The sequence below is a fragment of the Homalodisca vitripennis genome, chromosome X (assembly GCF_021130785.1).
Source record: "Homalodisca vitripennis isolate AUS2020 chromosome X, UT_GWSS_2.1, whole genome shotgun sequence".
Classification (NCBI taxonomy): Eukaryota; Metazoa; Arthropoda; class Insecta; order Hemiptera; family Cicadellidae; genus Homalodisca; species Homalodisca vitripennis.
Window position 1 is genome coordinate 82,799,522 of NC_060215.1, and position 26,817 is coordinate 82,826,338.

The window sequence follows — 26,817 nt, forward strand, 5'->3', positions numbered from 1 at the left end:
AGTTACGAAATTTTGGTTATCTTTTTATGTAAGAAATAAAGTTGATCAAATAAGATCAAGTTGGATTTTAAACTTGTTTTAAAAACCAATGGTTTGACAGCTTATTTCAAATTCTGGTATCAGTTTATAAAGTATGTCTGTAATATATTTTTAAACTTAGGAGTTTCCAAAGTAAACAGAAGTCTTCATGTAATTTGTTGGTGAAATGAGACAATACTGTATAGAAAAACATTTATATTTTACATATTAAAATGCTTGTAAGAAAAAAATAAATAACTTGTGGCAAAATAAATTGCTGACAGTCCTTAAAGTTATCGGACAGTGTTTACATCGATAAGATTTCTTCACACTGAGTCTGGTCAACTGGACTAAGATTATCAAAAAGCATGTCAAGGTGTTTGGGGAGCAAAGCCCTAAGAGCAGAGGCCAGAAGTTGAGTGGTGTTCATCGTCCTTTGCCTAGTTAACACTTGTACGTTCTGTAGATTCCATAGCCTGTATCGTGGATCACAACTCCACACCACAGATATCTCACTGTAGTCTGTGTGAAGTACAGTATAGGAACTGACTTCATTCACTAGCTCTCCAAAAAGAGTCACCACATATTTACCTGAAGTTTTACTGCTGGAATTCACTGGTTGTGCCACTCCGTATACGGACACAGGTCCGTTGGTCATCCTAGCCATCTTCCGTCCCTCCACTTGGAAACCTCCTCCAGCCACTGGAGTGTACCTGAAGTGGGTGCAGCTCACTTCGTCCTTCATGAAGGGCTTGAAGGCTGCTTGTTGGTACCAGATTCCCATGTAACGGTCACGATTAAAACCTTCCATGGCTATCACTGGTGGACAGTGTCCGGTGAACAATTTTTGAGAACTAACAAACACTGTTAGCAATCCAACCAACTGAACACATGTCTTTAACATTATGAAAAATGATCACCTAGTAATGAGTAAATGAATGAAGTGGGCATTGTAGACATCAGAGACTACACTATCAGTGTGTTATCAAATCAATAAATCTTCCGAAACTTGGACACCAATCAATCATAGAATACAACTGTCATCAATTCTTATATATATATATATATATATATATATATAGTCATTTAATTTGTTTTATATATAAAGTAAACAGATTGGATTAGATTCAATCTATAATCAAATATAATAACCTGAGTATCATATTACTTATATTCACATAGTCCAAACGTTCAATATATTTTTAGCTAACATACTTTTATGATTAACTAAATTTTCCCAGTTAAATAAATTTAGACATTTAATGTGTGATGAGTATAGTTTAAACTATAAGAACATATAAACATAGCATTTTATAATATATTTAATGAAAGCAGAAAATGTTTTTATTGTTAGTACAAGTTTGCAAACATATACAAATATAATTTCAGCAATTTTAATTAACATAATATCATGAAAATAGTTGTTTATTAAATAAGATCTGTTCTAGTGAATAAAAACAGAAAACTATCATTTGTAAATTTATTACATTTATGAATTTTGAAACTGTGTACCACAACCTGTGTTGTATGTTACACACAATAGATAATACAATAAATCTTTATTTGCAGTAAAATAACAGTTCAAATAGTCCGAATTTGCAGGCAACTGGACAATTTTATTCTATATGAAAATCATGTGATATAAATGAAAAAATGTATGATACGAGAAAAGGTATCGTTTAAAAAATATTATTCATTTATTGTTAATCATAACAAGTCTGGTTATTTCAAAAGTCTTTTTGAAATTAGTCAATGAACTTGGTATTTGATCAGTGTTAATTTGTGTGTTTGTTTAGTTTGAAAAAAAACATTTTTCCTATTTGTATGAAATGAGACGCACTACATGCAATTATATATGCATTACAATTATTCAAAGAGTTGGCAAGACAATTTTAATTTACACACAAGTACGCAGCACTAAAATCAAAACAGCATACTTTTTATTTCCTGTTCTTACTTTTAGAATTAAATTCCACCAACATTTTATTAACGACTAAGTATTTTGTTAATCTTTAAATAGATACAAATTATTTTAATTTATTAGAATAAATATTACTCCTACTAATATATTACTTAATAAACTTTTCTAAGTTTGATTTCATACATTAAAACTTGATTATTTGCCCAATAGGTTTTTTTTACTCTGTCAGGCAATATAATGTAGGCTACACTGTATTTTCATGAAATTAAATCCTCTTGTTTATGACCCTAATTACTTATAAAGCGAAATAAACTGAATAAATAAAATATGAATTAGTGCAAATTGTGTTATTACATTATATTATTAAAAATATTCAACCAAATAATGGCATGAAGAGTTTATTTCATAGTGTAAAACATTCTACTCACAATTTGCATAAGTCAAAAATAAAAATTCATAAAATAAATTGTCCTTGATTATTTTGTTTTACAAACCTATGTATAAATGTAACTCCAGGTGTGTAGGGTTTTCCAAAAATGTAGTGATTAAATATTTGTTGTAATAAAATCTGGGATACATTACTGTGGTACAGAAATAAGCAAGAACAAATAATGAAAAAACATATAACTTGTTTATAAATATAAATTAAAATTGTATATGAAGGAAAAATTATTATGTTTATGATAATTCAACCTGTTATCAACCAGTCTTTCACCAAATTCATATTATCAAGAAATAGGATCAAAAGATACACAACTATATTTCAATGGGTAAGGTTCAAAGTACCTCGTTAAATACACACATCAGTCTTTCCTTGTCACCAAATTGGCTAAATGAGATTGGCTCATAAATGTATACTTGACATTAATAAATACAATATGAGTCAAATGAAAGTAAGGCTTTTTGGATCTTTAAAATTTGTAGTACAACACTTCTTCAAATATGTTCAAGGAGTAAATATATGCTCTCTAGAAAAACAATATGATTTGACTACATTTCCCAATACATTATAAAAATGTATAATATAAGCCTAACATCTAACCAAACCCTAGAGGGGCGCACCAACGGAGGGAACGAATGGTAGATCTAACTATTTCTAGTGGTTTTTACCTGGACCTGGTACTTTCAGTAAGCACGCACAAAATGTACTGGTACTGATTTAGAATCATGCGTAACAAAGTAGTTCATAAAAATGGTCCAGGTACACATGTTCCAGTACTGTTACTGCTAAACAAGTCTGATTACTTAGTACCAGGAACGGCAGTAAACATGTAAAGTATCTGTATCATAAAAGTACCTTTAGCACTACCCTGCGGATACTTTTGGTTTGCGGTAACTTGTACCTACTCTCGGGACAGACGAGTATCCAGTACAAAGTATCTGTTACAGTAATCCCTACGTCATCAGTTGTCACGTTAGTGACTGAGTTTCCCGAGCTCTGAGCAGTTCTTTACTGTGTTGAGAATGAAACAAGACCGTCCTAGTCTGGTGGAGGACATTACATGTGTGTGAAATATTGGCTATACTCAGAAACAGTTGTGTCTGATGCATGGCGCAGTGTTCTGGAATAAATTCTTATTAATGAGTGTTTTTTGTAGGTTTATTTTCACTTAAGCACTGAAGTCATTTGCTATTTTATATGTTTTTTTGTCTTATTCTTCAACAAAATTACATACTTTGTTTTGATATGTAGGCCTAACGGTTGTGAAGTATCTGACATGGGTGAGCAAGAAATTAACTTAATAAACATAGTATGGTTTACTTTAAGAATTGGTAATAAATAAATAATGGGGTGATGGAAATTTGACTCTCTTTATTAAGTTTATTAAAAAGATATTTTTTCATTATGTCATACTGCCTTTCCCACCCCTATCCAGCTACATCATTTCATGAAACCAGTATACATACAAATGATTATCATTTGTATAATTATTAAATTCATTCACTAATAACTCAACAACAATAATAACTTTTAATTCCTTAATAATTAAAACCGTACAATTGAATTAATTTTATGACCCCACAAAGGCAAGAAAATGTTCCATTAGAATATGTACAATACTGTAAAAGTTTTTCTTGAGGGGATTAAAATTTGATTTCAAACAAAACAATTTTGTTAACCGTGTGTTCAAATAATGATCCGTGTGATGATGTGATCCGATTGCTGGTTTCAGAGGAATAAAAGTTAAAACTGATACACAGTAAAGACAAAAAAAATGATAGTTTTCCTTTTCAAACTGTAATAAAAACTACTGACGCTTCATGTAAAAATTTGATGCTTACGTAAAACTAGCATACCCATTAGGGCTTCGCCTGTTGCGATTCCAGCTGTAGTATAAGCAGGAATCTTTACATTGGTGTTGATATGTTCACAAACATTGCTAGAATATATGATATTCATTATAATAAGTTACCGTTTTTACACTCTGACTCTCCCCACCACTGCACCAAGCTCGTAAGTTCAAATATGGATATTATCAAGCACCATTACATCCGACATTGTAAGCAAATGTTTTCCATTTCCAATCCACATTTTAAGCCTCAGTATCCAACACTTAAGAGGAGTACTAAACAAGGATATTGTGCCTTGCTCTCCACCTCCCTAGGTAACTGTAATCTGTTACCTTGTGTAGCAGAGTTGCTGAATCTGCAACTCCTCAGCTACTTATCAGAGAATCAAGTTTAAATTTATATACATTTGAGGTTTAAGTTCAGTCTCATTAAATTTTGAAAAAGGGCACTCCAGAAAGAAGGAGTATGTAAAAGCGAGTCGAACGCTCGTACCGCCAGTGAATTGTGATTATCATCAATGACATGACATCACTTCTTTTCACTATAATGTTGTCTTGTAGTGGTCTTCGGACCTATCTACGACTGAAGAGACTAAACAAAGTCGAAACAACAGAAGCACACCTCCATCCTGAAAGACGGAATGGTTGTAATTTATTGACGCAGGCTCAATCAATTTAGAACATGCAAGCCACGCCGGAACGGATTCGGACACACACGAAACGTAACGTGCGCCGACATCAGTACTCGGAGAGGTTGATGTTTTTGGTTTTGAATTCTAAATGTAATTAAAAAACAATTGGCAAAGGGTTTATCCCTTTCAACCTTATAAAATGATAACCTGTAATGGCGTCAATAATTCCCCATCACTATTACGCGCAACCGGGTTAAAGGACGTGGGGCACGCTGATTTTAATCGCAGCTATCAACCAGTAAAAGCCATCTTGGCTATGGGAACCCACACGATCGCCGGATAAGCAGATGCTGACACGAATTGTGAAATAGAGCCTAAACGTGCAACTGTTTGATGGTACAAACGATCTTGAACGTCTGATTGAGAAGACGACCTCATATCACCGAGGATTTAAGAACTACACACCCCTACCGCAACACCTTATACCAATACAAATTTTGAGTGTTACACTAGTTAGGTGCAAGTATTCAACACTTCACTTCTTATATTTAAAATTCTAAATTTTGAAGGTTTGTGGAAAGAAGCAAAGTGCTATCAATTTGGGGTTTACATCAGGTAAGAACGCCCCTAGTGGCGGATCGTTTCAATCCAATGTAAATGTGTGTTGCCTTGAGCAACACCAAGAAGTACCATCTGTTTCGGTCTCAGAGCTAAAAAGCTCGTACCTCATCAGGTGTTACACTTTAGTACACGACAGATTTAATAATTAAAGGTTAACTTCAGATGAAGAGATTCTGAAGTATAAAATTTCGAAAACGAATTAAATCAATTGGAACTTAATTCGGTTAAAACTTGTAATTTTGAAATTTTGGAAACAAAACTGATTTCTGAGTTCACGGGGGCACACCCGAGTCTGTATTTAGAAACGGTGTTTGATATTTATTGAGGAGAGAATGTTTACTAAACAAGGATATTGTGCCTTTGCTCTCACACCTCCCTAGGTAACTGTAAATCTGTTACCTTGTGTAGCAGAGTTGCTGGAATCTGCAACTCCTCAGCTACTTATCAGAGAATCAAGTTTAAATTTATATACATTTGAGGTTTAAGTTCAGTCTCATTAAATTTTGAAAAAGGGCACTCCAGAAAGAAGGAGTATGTAAAAGCGAGTCGAACGCTCGTACCGCCCAGTGAATTGTGATTATCATCAATGACATGACATCACTTCTTTTCACTATAATGTTGTCTTGTAGTGGTCTTCGGACCTATCTACGACTGAAGAGACTAAACAAAGTCGAAACAACAGAAGCACACCTCCATCCTGAAAGACGGAATGGTTGTAATTTATTGACGCAGGCTCAATCAATTTAGAACATGCAAGCCACGCCGGAACGGATTCGGACACACACGAAACGTAACGTGCGCCGACATCAATACTCGGAGAGGTTGATGTTTTGGTTTTGAATTCTAAATGTAATTAAAACAATTGCAAAGGGTTTATCCCTTTCAACCTTATAAAATGATAACCTGTAATGGCGTCAATAATTCCCATCACTATTACGCGCAACCGGGTTAAAGACGTGGGGCACGCTGATTTTAATCGCAGCTATCAACCAGTAAAAGCCATCTTGGCTATGGGAACCCACACGATCGCCGGATAAGCAGATGCTGACACGAATTGTGAAATAGAGCCTAAACGTGCAACTGTTTGATGGTACAAACGATCTTGAACGTCTGATTGAGAAGACGACCTCATATCACCGAGGATTTAAGAACTACACACCCTACCGCAACACCTTATACCAATACAAATTTTGAGTGTTACACTAGTTAGGTGCAAGTATTCAACACTTCACTTTCTATATTTAAAATTCTAAATTTTGAAGGTTTGTGGAAAGAAGCAAACTTTGCTTCTTTCCACAAACCTTCAAAATTTAGAATTTTAAATATAGAAGTGAAGTGTTGAATACTTGCACCTAACTAGTGTAACACTCAAAATTTGTATTGGTATAAGGTGTTGCGGTAGGGTGTGTAGTTCTTAAATCCTCGGTGATATGAGGTCGTCTTCTCAATCAGACGTTCAAGATCGTTTGTACCATCAAACAGTTGCACGTTTAGGCTCTATTTCACAATTCGTGTCAGCATCTGCTTATCCGGCGATCGTGTGGGTTCCCATAGCCAAGATGGCTTTTACTGGTTGATAGCTGCGATTAAAATCAGCGTGCCCCACGTCTTTAACCCGGTTGCGCGTAATAGTGATGGGGAATTATTGACGCCATTACAGGTTATCATTTTATAAGGTTTGAAAGGGATAAACCCTTTGCCAATTGGTTTTAATTACATTTAGAATTCAAAACCCAAAACATCAACCTCTCGAGTAATTGATGTCGGCGCACGTTACGTTTCGTGTGTGTGTCCGAATCCGTTCCGGCGTGGCTTGCATGTTCTAAATTGATTGAGCCTGCGTCAATAAATTACAACCATTCCGTCTTTCAGGATGGAGGTGTGCTTCTGTTGTTTCGACTTTGTTTAGTCTCTTCAGTCGTAGATAGGTCCGAAGACCACTACAAGACAAACATTATAGTGAAAAGAAGTGATGGTCATGTCATTGATGATAATCACAATTCACTGGGCGGTACGAGCGTTCGACTCGCTTTTACATACTCCTTCTTTCTGGAGTGCCCTTTTTCAAAATTTAATGAGACTGAACTTAAACCTCAAATGTATATAAATTTAAACTTGATTCTCTGGATAAGTAGCTGAGGAGTTGCAGATTCCAGCAACTCTGCTACACACAAGGTAACAGATTACAGTTACCTAGGGAGGTGGAGAGCAAGGCACAATATCCTTGTTTAGTAAACATTCTCTCCTCAATAAATATCAAACACCGTTCTAAATACAGACTCGGGTGTGCCCCCGTGAACTCAGAAATCAGTTTGTTCCAAAATTTCAAAATTACAAGTTTAACCGAATTAAGTTCCAATTGATTTTAATTCGTTTTCGAAATTTTATACTTCAGAATCTCTTCATCTGAAGTTAACCTTTAATTATTAAATCTGTCGTGTACTAAAGTGTACACCTGATGAGGTACGAGCTTTTTTAGCTCTGAGACCGAAACAGATGGTACTTCTTGGTGTTGCTCAAGGCAACACACATTTACATTGGATGAAACGATCCGCCACTAGGGCGTTCTTACCTGATGTAAACCCCAAATTGATAGCACTTTGCTTCTTTCCACAAACCTTCAAAATTTAGAATTTTAAATATAGAAGTGAAGTGTTGAATACTTGCACCTAACTAGTGTAACACTCAAAATTTGTATTGGTATAAGGTGTTGCGGTAGGGTGTGTAGTTCTTAAATCCTCGGTGATATGAGGTCGTCTTCTCAATCAGACATTCAAGATCGTTTGTAACCATCAAACAGTTGCACGTTTAGGCTCTATTTCACAATTCGTGTCAGCATCTGCTTATCCGGGCGATCGTGTGGGTTCCCATAGCCAAGATGGCTTTTACTGGTTGATAGCTGCGATTAAAATCAGCGTGCCCCACGTCTTTAACCCGGTTGCGCGTAATAGTGATGGGGAATTATTGACGCCATTACAGGTTATCATTTTTATAAGGTTGAAAGGGATAAACCCTTTGCCAATTGTTTTAATTACATTTAGAATTCAAAACCAAAACATCAACCTCTCCGAGTATTGATGTCGGCGCACGTTACGTTTCGTGTGTGTCCGAATCCGTTCCGGCGTGGCTTGCATGTTCTAAATTGATTGAGCCTGCGTCAATAAATTACAACCATTCCGTCTTTCAGGATGGAGGTGTGCTTCTGTTGTTTCGACTTTGTTTAGTCTCTTCAGTCGTAGATAGGTCCGAAGACCACTACAAGACAACATTATAGTGAAAAGAAGTGATGTCATGTCATTGATGATAATCACAATTCACTGGGCGGTACGAGCGTTCGACTCGCTTTTACATACTCCTTCTTTCTGGAGTGCCCTTTTTCAAAATTTAATGAGACTGAACTTAAACCTCAAATGTATATAAATTTAAACTTGATTCTCTGATAAGTAGCTGAGGAGTTGCAGGATTCCAGCAACTCTGCTACACAAGGTAACAGATTACAGTTACCTAGGGAGGTGGAGAGCAAGGCACAATATCCTTGTTTAGTAAACATTCTCTCCTCAATAAATATCAAACACCGTTCTAAATAAGAGGAGTACATAATTTACATATTGAGTCCCATGGGTATCAATGGTGATTTTAAGGAGTTATTGCTGACAGCCTCTGGGTACCACTATTGATAGCGTTCGAGCGCCAAGAGCCGATGAGATCAGCGCACCGGTACTTCCGAAAAGTGCTATAACGGCTTATCGAATATTTACTACTCTGTTACTAAATGGTTACATATGGTACTGTACATAATAAATGAAATAAAAAATATATTATCTATCTTGATTTTATTTCTTATAGCTGGTGAAATCCGTTTGCCAAATATGAGAGATATATACGAGTGCAGATTTTTTAACATTTTGTATAATACAGAGAAATAAAAAAAATTCATTACACACTTACTTTTTTTTGAAACTTTATAAGTTATACTTGTTCTTATTTACATAGGGAATTAAAAAGGTGAATACAAATGTAAGAAGATAGTTTCAGTTTTCATACTTAAAAATTTGAAATTTTTTTTATCAAGCAGCATGTTTCTACGTTGTACCCAAGTGGGCTCCACCTGTCTCTTTCAGGAGTTGCGACGATTTATACAAACAGCCATATAGGAATAAGTAAAAGATAGATTATGAGTAACACTGTTTACCAGTGTGTAGTTAACAAAAATAAAATCAATAACTTAATAATTCTTTGTAAAAAAACAGACGAGGATAATTGTTTCCGCAGTGGAACTAATCAAATACGGTATAGAGATTGTTCCAAGAACTATCTATGACAAATGGGTAGATCATTCAAAACCCGTTTTTTTAAAGAATATTGCTACACAACAGTATAATTACACTAAACATTTCATACAATGTGGATACAACTACTGCAGTATAAATTAAAGCCTACAAATAGTCCACAAATTATGAGATAAACAAAGCAGTCAAAAGTGACTCTGACAATGAACTGAATGATACGGTCTTGACAATTTCCTTCCTCCAGTAGTAGCAAACCGTTCGTCCAGCACGCACGAAAATGAGGGAACTGAGTCGTAGCAATTTGTGCTCTATAAATATTTGTATTATTTATTTACATGTGATTGTGTTGTGTTTTTAATTTTAACAAACAACAAAATGTTAATGTGTGGATATCTTAAGGTGTCACAGTGTTGCAATAGTAAGGAATGTCAGAAGGTAAATTTATAGCTCATTAATATTATGGATGTCTCAGCAGTAGGAATGAATAATTTTAAAATCATCTAGTCACCAAGGACTTTATACTCATGCTACTTGTACAACTAAACCCAGTTTTCTTAAAACTAGTTCATCAAATTTTTATTTTCTAAATTACAATAACTTAGTTAGGTTTTGAAATATTTCAATAATTTTTCATTTGTATTGTATTGTTCATAATAAACAACAAAAAAGCAGGTGTTTGATTGTTTGTGCTATTGCAATATTGAACTTGGAAAAGTAAGGCTCCTCTTCCAATAGTAAATCACAATAAACAGTTATTTTTCCCATCTAATCTCTAAAATATATACAGTTTTTTTCTTTATATTTAGCTTAATTATTGTTCTATTTAGACTTGGCAGTTGATGTAATTCAGTGTTATGACAATGTTCGACATTGTATTTTTACACATAAAGTAGCTGTGGTGAAAAGGGTTTATTCAATATTAGAGTTGCGTTTGCTCCAGTTCATCTTTCTCAGAGTGCAGCATATTAAATCTGATGCTGTTGCAGACCTGACTCCTGGAATCTAGAGTTATGTTCATCTGAAGAGATCCAAGAAAGTCGGTGACAATCTAATGTCAAAATGATGCAAAGAGTTTGTTTTGAGCTTCTTCATCACCATCTTTTTGGGTCACTTCAGATTTCAGGAGTCAACCCTGTGACAGTTTTAGATTTCAGATGCTGCACTAAGAGAGAGACGAACTGGAGCAAACACAACATTCACACTGTATTTTTGTCAACAAATTTCGACTTGTCTGGTAAGTATGGTATTTATTATTGGAAACTCAGACCAGTTACTCTAGGTAATATGTTTTTATGGATGGGTAAATAAATAACACACATTTAAGAAATAAAGAAGGAAATCAAGAAGAACAAAAGTTAACATCTTGGAATGCAAGTATATTTCCTTTTTTAACAAAATAATAACATTTTTGGTAACAAGTTTAATATTTAGGGGAAAATTTATCTATCAATATATTAATAAATTATGTCCGTACAACACTGAATCAATTCTGCTAACACTTTGCATACAACCTATGCTAGTTCTTCTGAACAGGAGAAGAGGGCAGTAGTTGCTGTCATAATTCTCACTCGCATTTAAGCATCACTCAATGCTGCCACTCCAGGCAATGTTTTACCTGAAACACAAGTTTATTGAAATTAAGCATACCATACACGCAAATATAATTTTACCAATAATAGTTTCCTGGCGAACAAAAACCAGAAACATATTGAGTATACATAAACATGTATGTGTATAGTGTTTGTATAAAGTTGAGAAAGAATTTGAAAGAAACATGAGCAAAATTATAAAAAATATTGATATGTATATTTACCCTGAAATTGGTAGTTGAAATTCCTATAATGACAGGCACTATTTTGCTAGTTGTGTACTCCTTCATTCAAACCTATGTAGAATATTTATTATTGAAGTAAAGTACACACTATTATATATTTTATTTTTCAGTATGAAACAAGGAACATTGATATGCAGTTTTATTACGTTTTTTATTTAAATTTAGATTTTTGCTTTTCATTAAAAGTAAACAAAAATATCCAAAAGTAAAGCCTTATAAAAAATAGAAACAATTTTTTAAATTACTTTTCAAAATATACAAAATGTCTTAAAAAAGGTTTTTTATGCAAAACATCAAAACATTCCACTTTTCTCTCAACATTTGTAAATAGTAAAATGTAGTCTTTTTACAAAAAATTAGATATTCACATTCTAATATTTTTAGATATTTTCTGTATGCTTATTACATTTTGAGACCTTTTCTATGTTGTAGAGCATAAAATGTTAAAGTTCACCTGACTTATTTGAGGTCATATACTTATATGAGGTCACTCATAGTGTTCAATAAATAAAAAATAACGAAATAAATATAATTTGTAATCTAGGCGTAGGTCTAGGTATAACGATTTTTAAATCACAATTTAGCCAACAAACCTGTGAATGTCACTAAATTATTGTACAGCAAATGAATCACAAATAAACCATTGATCACAGTATAGTTTATAGGTACAAGCTTAAAATTTATAAATAAAAGTTTAAAATACACAATGAGTAATGCCGGTGCATCAATATCGCGGCTATAGTCCTCTCGAAATCATATAGTTTGATCATAAAACAAACACTGATAATTTACTTATTTTTTGAAGATATCTATACCACTTAATGGCAAATTTCACAAGGTTGTTTGATAACAACTCTAATAATATTACGAGAAACAACCAAATACTAGCGACTAGTGAAACTGGTCGTCTAACATTACAGAAATGTTGCAAACAATGGTTGTGTTGAAGGTCTTTCTTTACAACATATATCAATGAACAGATGTTTGAAGCAGATGATCTTGGTGAGAAAAATTCTGAACACAATGATGTAGCTAAACTCATTCCTAAATGAAGTTTCCCAAGGCAAAAGTATAGGGTAACAGATGGAGGGTTAACGATAAAAAAACTTGTGATTTATATTTAGACTGTTTGTGTGCTTTTTGGCATGGCATTGGTTTAGTCACAAGTTCTTCCAGCTTATTTTAGTATCATTCCAGTGTGGCCTGAAAAAACTGTCAAGGGAAAAGCTCACATTTACAACTGATCATATACTACTTGTTATTTGGCACTAAAATAATTACAAAATAATAACATTACCTTCCAACAGCTCAAGACTGGCACCTCCACCAGTGCTGACGTGGCTGACCTTGTCCTCAGTGTTCCACTTGGCTGCACAAGTAGCAGTATCACCTCCACCAATGATGGTGATGGCTCCCTTCTGAGTGGCCTCCACCACAGCATCCATTAAAGTTTTTGTGCCCTTTGAGAAGTTTTCAAACTCAAACACACCTGCTGGCCTGGCAACATAAGACAGATATCAATAGATTGAATTATAGGCTGATACTTCGTTTGGAAATTGGTCGTGATTTTGGACATATCATGATTTTATCTTTAAATTATATAACCAGATCTTCACACCAGTTTTTGCAAAAAATAATGCTGTGTGTTACTTTTAGTAAACTCTCCACTACGTAATTATTTCTTCTCTTATACCACGAGAATGTTCAACAGCCACTGATCATTCAGACAACAAAAGGTTTAGAAGTGAATGCATTCATTCACAATTTTGCTGAATGTAGAGAAACAGTCTGATATAAAAACTGTGTGTAAAGTTCGTTTAAAGCTTCTTCATCGCCGACTTCTTTTGGATCTCAGTCTTTAGACACACATGGACTCAGATTCCAGGAGCCAAGTCTGTTACAGCTAAGTAGAAGGTAAAATAAATCTGAAATCAACATACACAATAACTTGCTAGTTTTGCGGAATATGGGGAATTTGACTGCTATCCACAAATGGACCTCATATGATATGACCCCATAAAAAATTGATGATGGGACGAGCACAAGTTTATAAAATGTAAAATAAATTCAGGGTTGTATGATGTTAGAAAAAGTCCTTATTGTGCAGTCAATCAGTCCTGAGAGTAATTTACTTTTCTTATACACATTTACATCTATCCTATGAAATATAAATTTACAGGGTGATAAAGAAAGAAGACATCATTAGAATTAACAAAATTCAAAGTAGAAAAAATTTATTAATATTGATTTTGAAACTTAATGAATCAGTTAAAACATATTTTAAAAAATTGGGTATAATAATGGTTTTTGGAGATGTAATATATAATAGATCCCTGAAGGTAATGCCAATTATACACACTTCATTATTACAGAAGGAAAAACTAAATATTGCTCCTCTATGTCACAAATTAAAACTCTTTACAGAAATCTGTATGGAGGTACATTTAAAAAATTAATTCCAGATATCTACAACTGTATAATTAATCACAACATATTTAGGTCTAAACTAAAATATTATTTCCAGAATGTATGACTTTATTATAATTTTAAAAGTTAAAGCATGTGAATACAGGGTTTAAGATTAAAAGTAATTAGTTATTATGATTTGGTAACCTTATCTTCTGTACATTAAAAAATTTTAATCTGATAAATACATACTGTTAACCCTCCAAGTGGTAATTAAATCACTTTAAAGTGCTGGGCTGTTTTGAAGCAAAATACATGGTTTCTTAAAAGCCACTTTTTAGATACAAATATACATTCAAACATCATGTCTTATATATCATTCTTTTCAGAAAAACATGCTTTAGGAAATAAAGATAATTCAAAACATTTACTACTTTTCTCTAAAAAAAGGCTTGATGAGTAGTAGATAATTTTATTTTCTTTTTGTTTTTTGTTTAGATGGTGAGGTTGTAAATGCGTTTTAAAACATGGTTATAAATATTTCAAAATATACAAATTGTTTCAAATTTAATTGTGAACAATAAAAATGTCCCTTCAAACCTTTTGAACAAAAACTGCAAACACAAAATATAAAAACTTAAAAAATGTTCCGCACACCAAAATTTGCACAATGGATACATTCAAAGTAAAAGGTTCAAGATTCAAGATCAAGATTCAAGATCTTTATTGGTCTTTAAACACATTCAATAGTGCAATAGACTTCGTCAAGTTACTAAAATATTCTAAACTAAAACACTAAACTAAAACTAAAACAAACAACTCAGATTCTACCTACTCAATCCAGCCTACCAGTAAATATATAGATCTATATAATTAATAACAACAATAATCAAACAACCATCAGATCTATATAAATTAACAATAATAAATAACTATTAACACATTTAACATGGATAAAATTTTAAAACTCAACAATATTAAAACTGAATAAATAAGTACATTGAGACACAAAATTTAAAAAATTATTGTTGTGGTATCACAATTTAAGAATTCATCAACACAATAAAATATATTAACTTTTAACCAGCACATCAAAATTGTTTTAAATTTGACTAAAGATACAGATCTATCATTTAATGGTAACTTATTAAAAAATTTAATTTTCATAAAAAGATTACTGCATTTTTAAAAACTTCTCAAACAACATTGGTTTGGATGTACATATAACCTCACAAAAGCTAAATGTCTGTTATAATAGTTATGAATAGTAAAAAAATCTTATTATGGTCCTTTTGTTTATATACATATTTACATTTGACTAAAGAAACTTAGTCAGAGCCAGATTCTGATTGATGCGCCACCCTCTTTCTTCTGCCTCCCCCTACAGGCCTCTTGAAGTGTTTTAAGGCGTTGTAGCAACCAGGATGAACACCACAATCACATCCAGGGCACCAGTACCGACAACTATGGTATGGTTGTATGTTCTACTAGCCGAACGATAACTAATATAGACGAAAAATACAACAAAGTACTGTACGGCGAGTGCGGCAACAGCTGATAAAATCAGCTGACTGTTATTTTTCATTCTACTCAAAGGCTTACAAAATAGAGCCTGTGCATAGAGAAATCTCTCCAACAGTGTATTATGAAAATTACGGAATAATTAAATAAACCGTTTTACTGTAATTTAACAAAAATGAACATATCGCACAGTGCGATAGTAGCGCTTGGAGGGTTAATAGTCTATTTGTGTATTTTTGAGAACTAGATAAAATTTAGCTTGTAACATACCTGGAAGTATATTTTAATATAGCAACAACATGAATGAAATAGATCTTATGAATACTATTCAATGTACTGATTAATTGAATAGTGTAAATAAACCATTTAAACTAATTTATATTTTGAACTGTAAAATTAAAGTTTTAATGAAGGGTTAAAAGTTTTAAATTGACTGATAGTTAAGGTATCCTTTAGTTCACTAATTGTATACTCAGCTATAATAAGATTTAATAAAACAAGTACAAGTACGTTCAGCACTTCTCAAATATCCTACAATGTAGTATACTGATTCTTTATTTTGAATTGAGATAAATAATAGAGCCCTTTTAATTCCTATTCTATTCAAAAGTTTGTATATTTGTATATGCCAAAACTATTTGTTACAGTAAAATAGAATTTTATAATAGAAATAGAGGGGTTTTCTGATCAATCTTCATAAATATCTAGAATAATCTTACCCGTTCCATACAATAGTCTTGGCCCTGCCAATGACCTCCTTGAACTGTTCGGAAGACTTGGGTCCAGCATCCAGACCCATCCAGCCATCAGGTATGCCACTTTCCACGGTAGCTGCACCTACAGCTGCATTCTCTGCGAATTTGTCTCCCGTCACAAAGTCAACAGGCAGATGCATCTTTACACCGTTCTTCTCAGCTTTGGCCATCAAATTCTTAACAATCTTAGCACCCTCAGCATCATACAATGAGCTTCCAATCTGAAATATTGACGACCAACATATAAAAATCAAAAACAAGCATTGACAAAATAATATGAGATATGTTTTTTAAATTAAATATTGCTTTGATACATAAAAAATAACTTTTTTTAACAATTTTACTATTACACGAAAGCCCACACCTTTATATACTTTTCTATAAAATAGCCACCAATAGTACGGTTCTTATCATATCAAGCAACAAGGTTTTGTATACTACTAACATAAAAGTTCACCACTTGATTTGACAGCCACTGCGACTTGGTCGTATAGACACTGGCCAAAATTTGTCTTCAGTTGCAAAAACACACTAGTTACTGTGAGCTGTAAGGAGGATGATCAAATTGTTTCTAGCCAAACGATGCGATAAGATCTTGAGTACATTGTGTTGCATGTGGACGAGCATTGTCCCTTGCAGAAAAACAATCCCTTTACTCTATATGCCTGTGCTTTGTTTTGAACTGCATGATGTAATTTGGGTAAGACTTCACAGTATGTTTTGGAATTTATCTTCATGAGGCAAAAATTCAACCTAGCAACACACTCTTCCTGACCCAAAACACGGTACATATGGACGATGTTGAATGCCGCCATTCCCTAGATTGTTGTTTTGATTCCAATGTAATGTAGCCAAATGTCTGTTAAAATTTAACTGAAATAATTGTCACATTCAGCATCATAACATTCGAGAAAAGTTAAGACACTGCCTAAAAGTTTGTTTTTATGCTCCTCAGGCAACATTTTTGGTAACAATTATGAACACAATTTTGTATAGTTTAAATAATCAGTAATAGTATCAAAGAGAAAATGTCTAAAAAATTAGGGAAACTGATATAAAGAAATTATGAAGTGCCAGTTCGATTTCCCATTTTCTGCACCAAATCATCAGTGATCACTGAGAGTCGCCCACTATGGTCCTTATCATGAACATTCTTTCAGCCATCTTTAAAAGATTTAACCAATTTGCATACATTCTATCACTCATAAGGTTTTGTCCATACATTTCACAAATATGACATTGAATTTCAACTGCTTTTACATCTTTAGCACACAAAAGAAATAGCATCTATTTCACAGTGGGTACCATTCTCAATTACCATAGGCATTTTAAACACGCATAAAAAGTGTAAACACAATCTATTGTTGCCTTATTGAAGTCTGTTGTTTGCCAACAAATTTACATATATAGTACACATGCACTAGACACCGACTGCAACAGCATAATTTCCAAATGGTACTTACAAAACACACCTTTTATAAAAGATTCAATTACAACCAGTTAAATGAATGGCTGAGTTCAAGCTGGAGATTTCTTTATGTATAAAAGGACCACTCTTCTTAAATCTGAACATTTTCTAAGAGTTATATTTATATACAGAACTTAATAAACTTAATAACCAGGAAAATTGATACAATACAGTATTTATTTTTATATTTAATTCTGTTCTCTTCCTTCTCTTCCAAAACATGGTACAACATTTGAACAACCATATTTGAACCAGGAATGCAGAATAATATGTTTAACCACCCAAAATTTCCCGACTATTTTTTTCCAACTATTATTACTAATATTCATGGCATATTTTCCCACTACAACAGTATATTTGTACTGCAATATTACTAGCATGTAATGTAGTTAGTTAGACCTAGTAATTAAATTTAGAAGTTAACAAATATGTCAGAAAATGTATTTATTTATTGGTATCTTAAAAAAGAAAAACAATAAGTTAACAGTGTTACCTAAAATTATAGAAGAACTAGAATTACTAATACTAAAGTTAGAAGTAAAATACAGCTGGTGAGCAAAAAGCATTTAAATAAGATTTATATTTATAAAATTATAAAGCAATTTATTCATAATTTATTTTAGGAAAATGTTCATTGATCATAATAATAGCGTTATAACATTATGTTTAGTTTCCTGTTTTTTGACAACAGTTTCCTAAACTATGGTTATAATATGGTTAATTTCAGTTTTAGGTACCTTTTATCACAATAAATATTTTTAATAAATCAATTATTTTGAGATTGTTTCTTTTTATGTTTGTATTTAAAAAATACCTTTTTTCAATAAATCAAAAACTTAAAATAATTAGTAAAGGAAATCTAAAATTTTACTTGTACCCAAAGAAAACAGAACTATAAATAAATAATATAATTAAATAAATAGTATATGTTCTCTCCTTTTACACTTTGATTTTTTTTGCGATGTTCTTATCAGTATCTATTGTTTAGGAGCTAGCCAAGGTAAGTTCTCACGCTCTCAGGTTTGGACTGTAATGTATTTCACGAGATTGGGACTACACTAAAGGGGTCATAGAGCTAAAATGCATAATCAGAAAGGAGATGAACTATTACTTACGTTTAAACAGTATGAATGGTATAAAAACATTGTCATAATTATGTACAGGGTGAATAAAAAGTATGGATACCCCATATTAACTTTATAATATTAGAAAAACCAAACTCAGTATACATTTATAGGATATAAAACTGCACTTTTTGGTTATTATTAAAAGATTGGCCCTGCCCCCAAAAATACCAAATTAGTACCAAGAATAGATCCAACTAAAAAGTTTTAAATGTAAACTCCTATCAAGTTACACATAATTTAAAGGTCTTTATGAATGAAAAGTAACAGTGAAACTTAAGAGATCACTATCTCAAGTGAGTACAAAATGGCAGCTAATTCAAGTTTAAATATTTTTAATTGGATAAGTAACGAATATCAATATTCATTGTTTAACAGTGAGCATAACCCCTAGAAACATTCCTAGCAAGATTCGGTCTGCCTCGAGTATTATCAGTTATTGTTAAAGCAAGTGATATTGTTAACGGAGTTCACAAAGTTAAGAAGAGCTCTTTAGAACTACTAGTTGTACAGTATGGAGCTCAGTGAACATGAACATATAGTGATTATAATGATGCGTGCTTATAGATATTGGATTAGATCTTGTGATGAGGTGAGAAACTTATTCAATGATACTTTTCCTAATCACAACTTTATAAAACCAGGAGTGCAAAAAACCATAAAACAGTTTAAAGAGACAGGCAGAGTCAAGGACCTTTCCAGAACCAGAAGTCAGCTACCAAAGATTAAATGTTACTGGATGTTTGCAATGTATTGTTGTGAATCTCAATGTCTCAAATTTTCTATTTTAAAAACTTTACATATTTTCCAAATATCAGAACGTAAAGTTTTGAGCAATAATAAATTTAAACATTACAAAATCCACTTGCTTCATGAACTTCCTGAGGACAACTTTGACTGCAGAGTTCAATTTTGCTATTAGGAATATTAATAATAATAGAGTAGCATTTAATAACATTGTTTTCACAGACATAGTGCCATTAATGCTAAACGGCAATGTAAACCGACAAAACTGACGGTATTGGTCTGATGTTAATCCTCATTGGATGAGAGAACAACATACACAGATTCGAGAAAAACTAAACATTTGGCTAGATATTGTATGAGGTAAATTTATTTGACCCATTTTTTTAAGGAAACCTCACTTCGGCAATGTACCTTGAAATATTGCAACAGCAGATTATTACAACTGTTTGGTTAGTAACAAATAACTTTAATGTAGTCTGTTTCCAGCGATGGGGCCACACTAAAGAAAATGTGTACAAATAAAAACCAAAATACATAAATGATTTGAGTAACCAAATTGTGCAAAAAGTTCAAAGAGTTCCGCAGGAATCCATATGGGGTTCACTTCAGGATTGTCAGCACATTGTCAGACCGTCGACGGGGAACAGTTTGAGCATCTGTTATGAAAACACTGAGGTTAGTAAGTGAAATAAAATTCGATTTTACAAAACCCTTTTATTTTTTATCGATTTTCATTTGTAAACCCTATTTATTTCACTTTTATGAAAGCAAATAATTCATTCAGACGAGTTTAAATGTTCTAAATTTGTTTATAACTTGTTATTTTTACCAATTTTAGGCAAAAAGATATGTTTAATTTGAATTGGTCACCATTTTTTAATGATTTGAAATAGCGACCTCCAAGTTTTGCTGTTAATTTCCTTTCATAAAGATATTTAAAACAATGTGTAACTCAAAATGCATTTACATTAAACAGTTTTAAGTTGGCCTCAAAATTTGGTTTGTTGGGGTAGGAATGAAAAATACACAGTTATTTATGAATAAGAGTATGTACCTGTTAAACATGTATGAAACTCATGTTTCACAGTTGTTAGAACACTATAAAGTTATTAATATTAACAGAAATGACACAGGGTGGCCATTTGAAACCTTATTCCTAAGTTCCGGTCCAAAGTTTCTGATTCTCTATTCCATTTTCAAAACCAAATATAAACAACTGTAATACAAGTTATGTTCATGTGTTAATGATAATTATGTTCCAGTTTGATCATTCTAGTATTTTGCTATGTACAGGTACAATACCACTATAATAAAATGTTCTTAAACCTTATACAATACGTCAGCATATATTACAAACAATACAAATGTTTTGTCTAACATTATATATTAGTTTAGGGAAAAGCAATAAAAATCATTTTAAAAACCTAAGGTAGACAATAGCAGCGCAAAAAGTTATAAATAAAAAAAAAATTAACATACATGGTTACTTTTTAAAATTTTGAAGGATAAATATTATGTAGCTAATTTCAATATAAAACATCAAATGAATGTTCAATCCTTGTTTGCACAACACTTCATAAAAACAAAAAGTGTTGCTTAAAGCTCAAAAATACCGTTGTTTTTGGTATTTAAATGACCATTGGGTAAATATCCAATTTATATTTACCTTCCCACTGGGTATTTTCCCGGCACACATCTCTATGTTGGAGGTAGGGACAATTTTGTGATACTAATTGAAAAGTGCAGTTTGTACCATACAGAGGTATACTGAGTTTTGTTTTTCTAGGTATTTTCGTTAAAAAGTTAATATGAAGTATCCATACTTTTTATTCACCCTGTATTACAAAATTATTCCGCATTCACAAAATGTTTAACTCAACTCGTTAATATAAAAATACTCATACATCTTTCTTTAATACCCAAACAACAGTCACTAATTACTCAACTAATGTTGATGTTTCAAAGCATATTTAACAACTAATGTAATTGAAATGAAAAAAAATTAAATCTAACAAAAACTGATGATTGGTCTGTGGTCTCATGTACATTTGAAAGTCGGGTTTGCTGTGGACTCGTGACAATTGCACACACATTAATGTCAGCAAATTGGAGACTAACCAACCCATGCACAAAGAGTGAGGAAACGCTCAAAACAAAAATTTCATCATGGTCCACTTATGGGTTTAAATAATTTGAATAGATGAAACAAACTTTTATAATAATGAAAGGTGAAAGTAAGGTATACTGGTGAACTGAAAACCCATTTTTAATTTTCTGCTAACATTTGCTGCATCATTCCTAATAATAGAGCCATTACTGTGCACTTTTATAATTGTTCATTGCTGGGGCTGAGATATTTAGAAATTTTACAAAAAGAATTGTTTACTGCTTTGAAAACCTTGCCAATAGTTACCAGGAATGAACTTATTTTTCAGTATGATGGTGCTCCACTACACAATAGTAATATTGTTGCAGAATTTTTAAACAAAGAGTGGCCTCCAAGATCACCTGATTTGACACCTTTAGACTTTCTTAACCCTATAAGTGGCGGTCATTTGTGGTCTCAGTGGCAGGCCGTTTTTGGGCAAATTGCCGTGATCGTTAAACTTATTTTTAGAAAATATTATCTAAGTGATAACCTAGCAACATTATATATTTTTGTTTTCCTTATGAACTATAGAATAAGAATAAATATAATATTTGGTGCCTTACCATTATTTTTTAGTATAAAATAATTTTTAAGTTCTACTGTCCGTCACTTTGAAACTACTGGAGCTACAAAATAATGTCAAATTCACAGAATATACACAATTTTATTTTAAACAAATTACTCCTTATACATTTTTTTCTATTTACAAGAACAAAAAAGTTAGATGGGAAAAACTAAATCTATGTATAAACTGGTTTTTTTACTCCCGAGTCACTAGAAGGGGCTTGTCTTTTCCTCCCAGTAGTGTAGAGCCTATAATAGTATAATAGGGGCTTAGTTTGTCATAGCACAGTATATTTCGTAAATATAAAACAGGAATTGTCTTATCGCAAACCCCTCCCCATCCTCAGACAGAGGTCAAAGTCGAGCGATCTAGTAGATAACGTGACTACAGATTCTCGCCGCCCGTTCAGCTGGTGCGCCGCATTCTTGTACTTTTCGTGCCGAAGTGTCTGTCAAGTGCGTCGCTTTGTTGTACTTCCGTGTTTTACTGTGTGTGTAATAGATTAGTGATGGGTGACACAATGAGAATTTGGGATTTACCCAGGAGCGAAGAGGGGGCCATTCGCTTTTTACAAGATCATGACTAGTTGCCTACATCTAAAATATGCGTTGCGGTCGGCAGTTGCTGCTGAAGGCGGAAATCCACTAGTGGATCCGCCTAGTGGATCTAGGTGGTTCTAGACTCACTCTTCCTTGATATTGCTGCTTTCTGGACGTCACAGGAAACCCATTAACAATTAATAATCATTGTAAGTTTGTAATTGAAGAGTTGCTTTTTCGTTCTATAATGTTTTTTTTTTCTATAAATTTATTTGTTTGTGTTCCTCATACTGGTGTAGTCGGTATAATCCCAAAGTACCCCAACATTTTCCATGACGAACGAATAACCTAAACATTTACCGGTAACACAAACGCGATAAACAATATACTGACAATAACAGTACGCAAAGTCGCCAAACAAAACAGTGACGAGATGAGTAGACAGCTGTTCTCTCGTCTGCCGCCAGGTCAAATGAAAACCGTCGGAATCATTTAAGCCAGCAAACATTAGTGACATGAATACACACTATACTATATGATATGTATAGGAAATTTCATGGAGAATACGATAGTTTAAACTAGGCCTAAAAATAATGGACGGTTGCGGAGCAACGGCCTTAAATGTGAAGCGATGGCTGTGACGGCGCTTGCCACTTCGCGGCGGCGTGAATCATACGTCTCAGACGGCGCTTGCCACTTAGAGGGTTAAGGGGATATTTGAAGGACAATATTGACGTGGAATGCAGTGAAACTGTAGAAGATTCAATGGAACAGCGAAACACCATATTGATAAACATTAACAACCGATTCATAAATGAACAATGTTTTTGTAAGAGCACATACTTGCCTAGCGAATGATGGTTGTTAATTTGAGCACCTGTATGTTATAAACACTACTACTAGGTACTTTGTAAAAGTAAGCTTATTTTAAAGTTAAAGAATGTCTTATTTTACAAGGCAAAGTTAGGGCTAAGAAGTTCTCTCTACACTTAGTGGTCCATCATTCTACATGAAAGTGGTCCAGTTTTAAAGTGTGATTTAAGTGGGAAATTCAACAAAATGCCTACTTTTCTTCGCAACAAACACAACCTTTAAACTGTAAGTCCATTTATTTAAAAAAAAAAAAAACTACACTTAGAAGAACTTGAGAATACTTTATTTATTCAAGGAACAAAAATTTCAAGCTACTTAAATTAATCAATCTTAAGCATAAACGTTCACTACAAAACAATTATTTATCATTATTAATGATATCTGCAAAATATTTAATTTATACCATGAATGCACAAGCCTAGAAAAATTAGACATACCATATGGAACAGTACACGCATCATACAGTGACCTACTTTGAAACTGTGTTGTAATATATCATTGTATGAACTACACAGACAAGTAGTCGTGAGGTGCTAACAACAACATCGCTGACTGTGCAAACATCAGCAAACTCCTCACTTGACCTACCGTACTGCTGCTGTCTGTGTGACACTGGAGCACTGACCCTGAGCTGCTGACTGTGCAACTGACAACGGCACCAACACTCGGCTGTTATTTATCTACATCTGACTTCCATCACCTATCTAGTTTAGGCTGTCTGGATCTTTCTACTTGACAAGGAACTAGATTACTCCTCAAAATCAAACAAAATTGTACACTTCTTTTTATTAATTAAGTATTAATACAACATTTTATTCATCATGACAACAGCAATCAGCCAACGCTAGAATAAAAAACTGTTTACCATTTTATTCATCAGGACAACAGCAATCAGTCAAAGCTAGAATAAAAAACTGTTCACCATTTTATTCATCAGGACAACAGCAATCAGCCAAAGCTAGAATAAAAAACTGTTTACCATTTTATCACAACTGAGAAGCACTTAGTGTACTACAGGCAGATCCCAGAAAAGTGAAGGCATTATGTCATCTTTTCCTTGTGTAATCTGCTCTATCGGAGTGAGATATAAAGGCATATTGTGTACAGGCAATTGTAAAAGCTGGTTCCACTCTAAATGTCTGAATTGGTCAGATAGCAAAATCAAAAAACTTAGTAAAATAGAAATAGAAACTTGGCTGTGTGTAAATTGCAAATGTAATAACACTATCTCTTCCCATCCACCAGATAGTCTAAAGTCAAAAAAGGAAGCTATTCAAGAAAAAATTCTAAATTTAGAAAACTCAGAAAATGATATGGAAACATCTTTTAACCTGGCTATTGAAGCTGGTGGAGTATTAGCAACTGAAAATAATGAGTTAAAACGAGAGCTAAATAATTTTTCCATTAAGAACGAAGTTCTTAGGGAGGAATTACATGGCATAAAACTAGCACATTCCAGACAGTTGTCGGAGCTGGAGGATGAACTAATGACATCAAAAGAAAATATACAACAAATTTTAAATGAAAATAGTTGCCTCAAAAAAGAACTGTTGTGCTTAAACAAAAAACTTGAAGAGCAGAGAAAGTTGAAAAATGAATTAATCTCTCAGGCTGACAATGACAGACTTGACTTATTAGCTAACATTCAAAACCAACAATCAGTCAACTGCAGTCTTCAAGGTCAAATTGAACGTTTGGAGTCCAACTTGGGTGACAAATCTATTAATGTTGACTCACTCACAAATGAAAACATCAGGCTGGTGAGTGCTGTTGAAGAGCTTAAAATAACATTGGAAGAAAGAGAGGAAACAATATCTCAGTTGAGAGTTAGCTCTGAAGTCAGGCTGAAAGAACTAACTGAGCAAGAAAATAAAACTAAAGCCTTCTTAAAATCCCTCTTAAGTACAACTCAGGCTTATTTAACACAGGTTCCACAGATGACCACGGAGATAACTGATTATACCAGGAAGCAACAATACATAGAAAAACATGAAAACCTGCAAGCCAACTCATTAAAAACCAAAGAAGTCTTACAAAACCAAACTATAGAGATTACAAAATTGCCAACAGCACAAAGTCAAGACATTAGTAATGAACCTCCAGCTCAGGAATCTTCAATATTTTTACACCCTACACCAAAGAAAATAAAAACTACAGCAAATCCTCCTTCTTCAGCAAGAGAAACTCTGCATCAAAGCTACGAGGATATCCTCAACGAATACTTAAAGAACACCAACAATAAGAGAATACCCTGCTGCTCCTACATAGAATCCTCAATGAAAAGAAAAGAGAACTCAGCTCCACTGCAAGCTATTGAGATTGGCGATGTAACCTCAAACACAAAGACAAAGTCAGAAACAGTAGGCCTTATTGACCATGGGCACCTTAAAACTCAAGAACATTTTTTAGAGTTTCGCCAAAAAAGGGAGAGGAAACTAAAAAGCACCCAAAAGACGCTAATTTATCGAAACACAAAACTCAAAGGCCGAGCTGTATAAAAATACTGCACCAAAATGTGGATAGATTAGCTAATAAAATTGATAAAGTAAACCATTTATTAAGTGAAGAGACTCCAGATGTAGTTGTTTTAACAGAGCATGGACTGAAAGACGATGAACTAAAAAACACAGTATTAGACGGATACAAACTGATAACCAGCTTCTGCAGAAGAAACCACTTAAAAGGTGGAGTCACAATCTATGCCCAAAACGATGTTGAACCCCATATTGAGAGTACGAGTACACACTTACTCAGCACAGAACTAATATGTGAGCTCTCAATGGTCAAGATAAAGACTAAACACAAAGATGTCTGTATCTTGGGAATCTACAGACCCCCTAAAGCCAACCTTGAAGATTCTCTTAAAATACTATCAGAAGGCCTAGACGAGATTACACTCTGGAACAGCGAGATCATTATTGTTGGAGACATCAACGTTGACAACCTTGAGAAAGCATCAAACCCCAATAAAACTAAGCTAAACGAATACCTGGCAAACTACAACATTCAAAGACTAGATATAGGAACCACAAGGAAAACTTCAACATCCGAAACCTCTATCGAC

The 26,817-nt window shown here is 33.3% G+C and overlaps 2 protein-coding genes across 2 annotated transcripts in view; both read right to left on the bottom strand.

Annotated features, from left to right (window-relative positions):
• Positions 1 to 325: 325 nt before the first annotated feature.
• Positions 326 to 922, bottom strand: LOC124369493. The gene has a single exon (XM_046827506.1). The coding sequence runs from the start codon at positions 920 to 922 to the stop codon at positions 326 to 328; it is 597 nt and encodes a 198-aa protein (XP_046683462.1).
• Positions 923 to 11,127: 10,205 nt separating this feature from the next.
• LOC124369272 (phosphoglycerate kinase) overlaps positions 11,128 to 26,817 on the bottom strand; it is a 40,765-nt gene continuing 25,075 nt past the window's right edge. The window contains exons 6-8 of the mRNA XM_046827184.1: positions 16,253 to 16,509; positions 12,904 to 13,103; positions 11,128 to 11,387 (exon numbers count right to left, since the gene is read on the bottom strand). Coding sequence (XP_046683140.1) covers positions 11,347 to 11,387; positions 12,904 to 13,103; positions 16,253 to 16,509 — 498 coding nt within the window. The 3' untranslated portion in view covers positions 11,128 to 11,346. The remainder of the gene's footprint in view (positions 11,388 to 12,903; positions 13,104 to 16,252; positions 16,510 to 26,817) is intronic.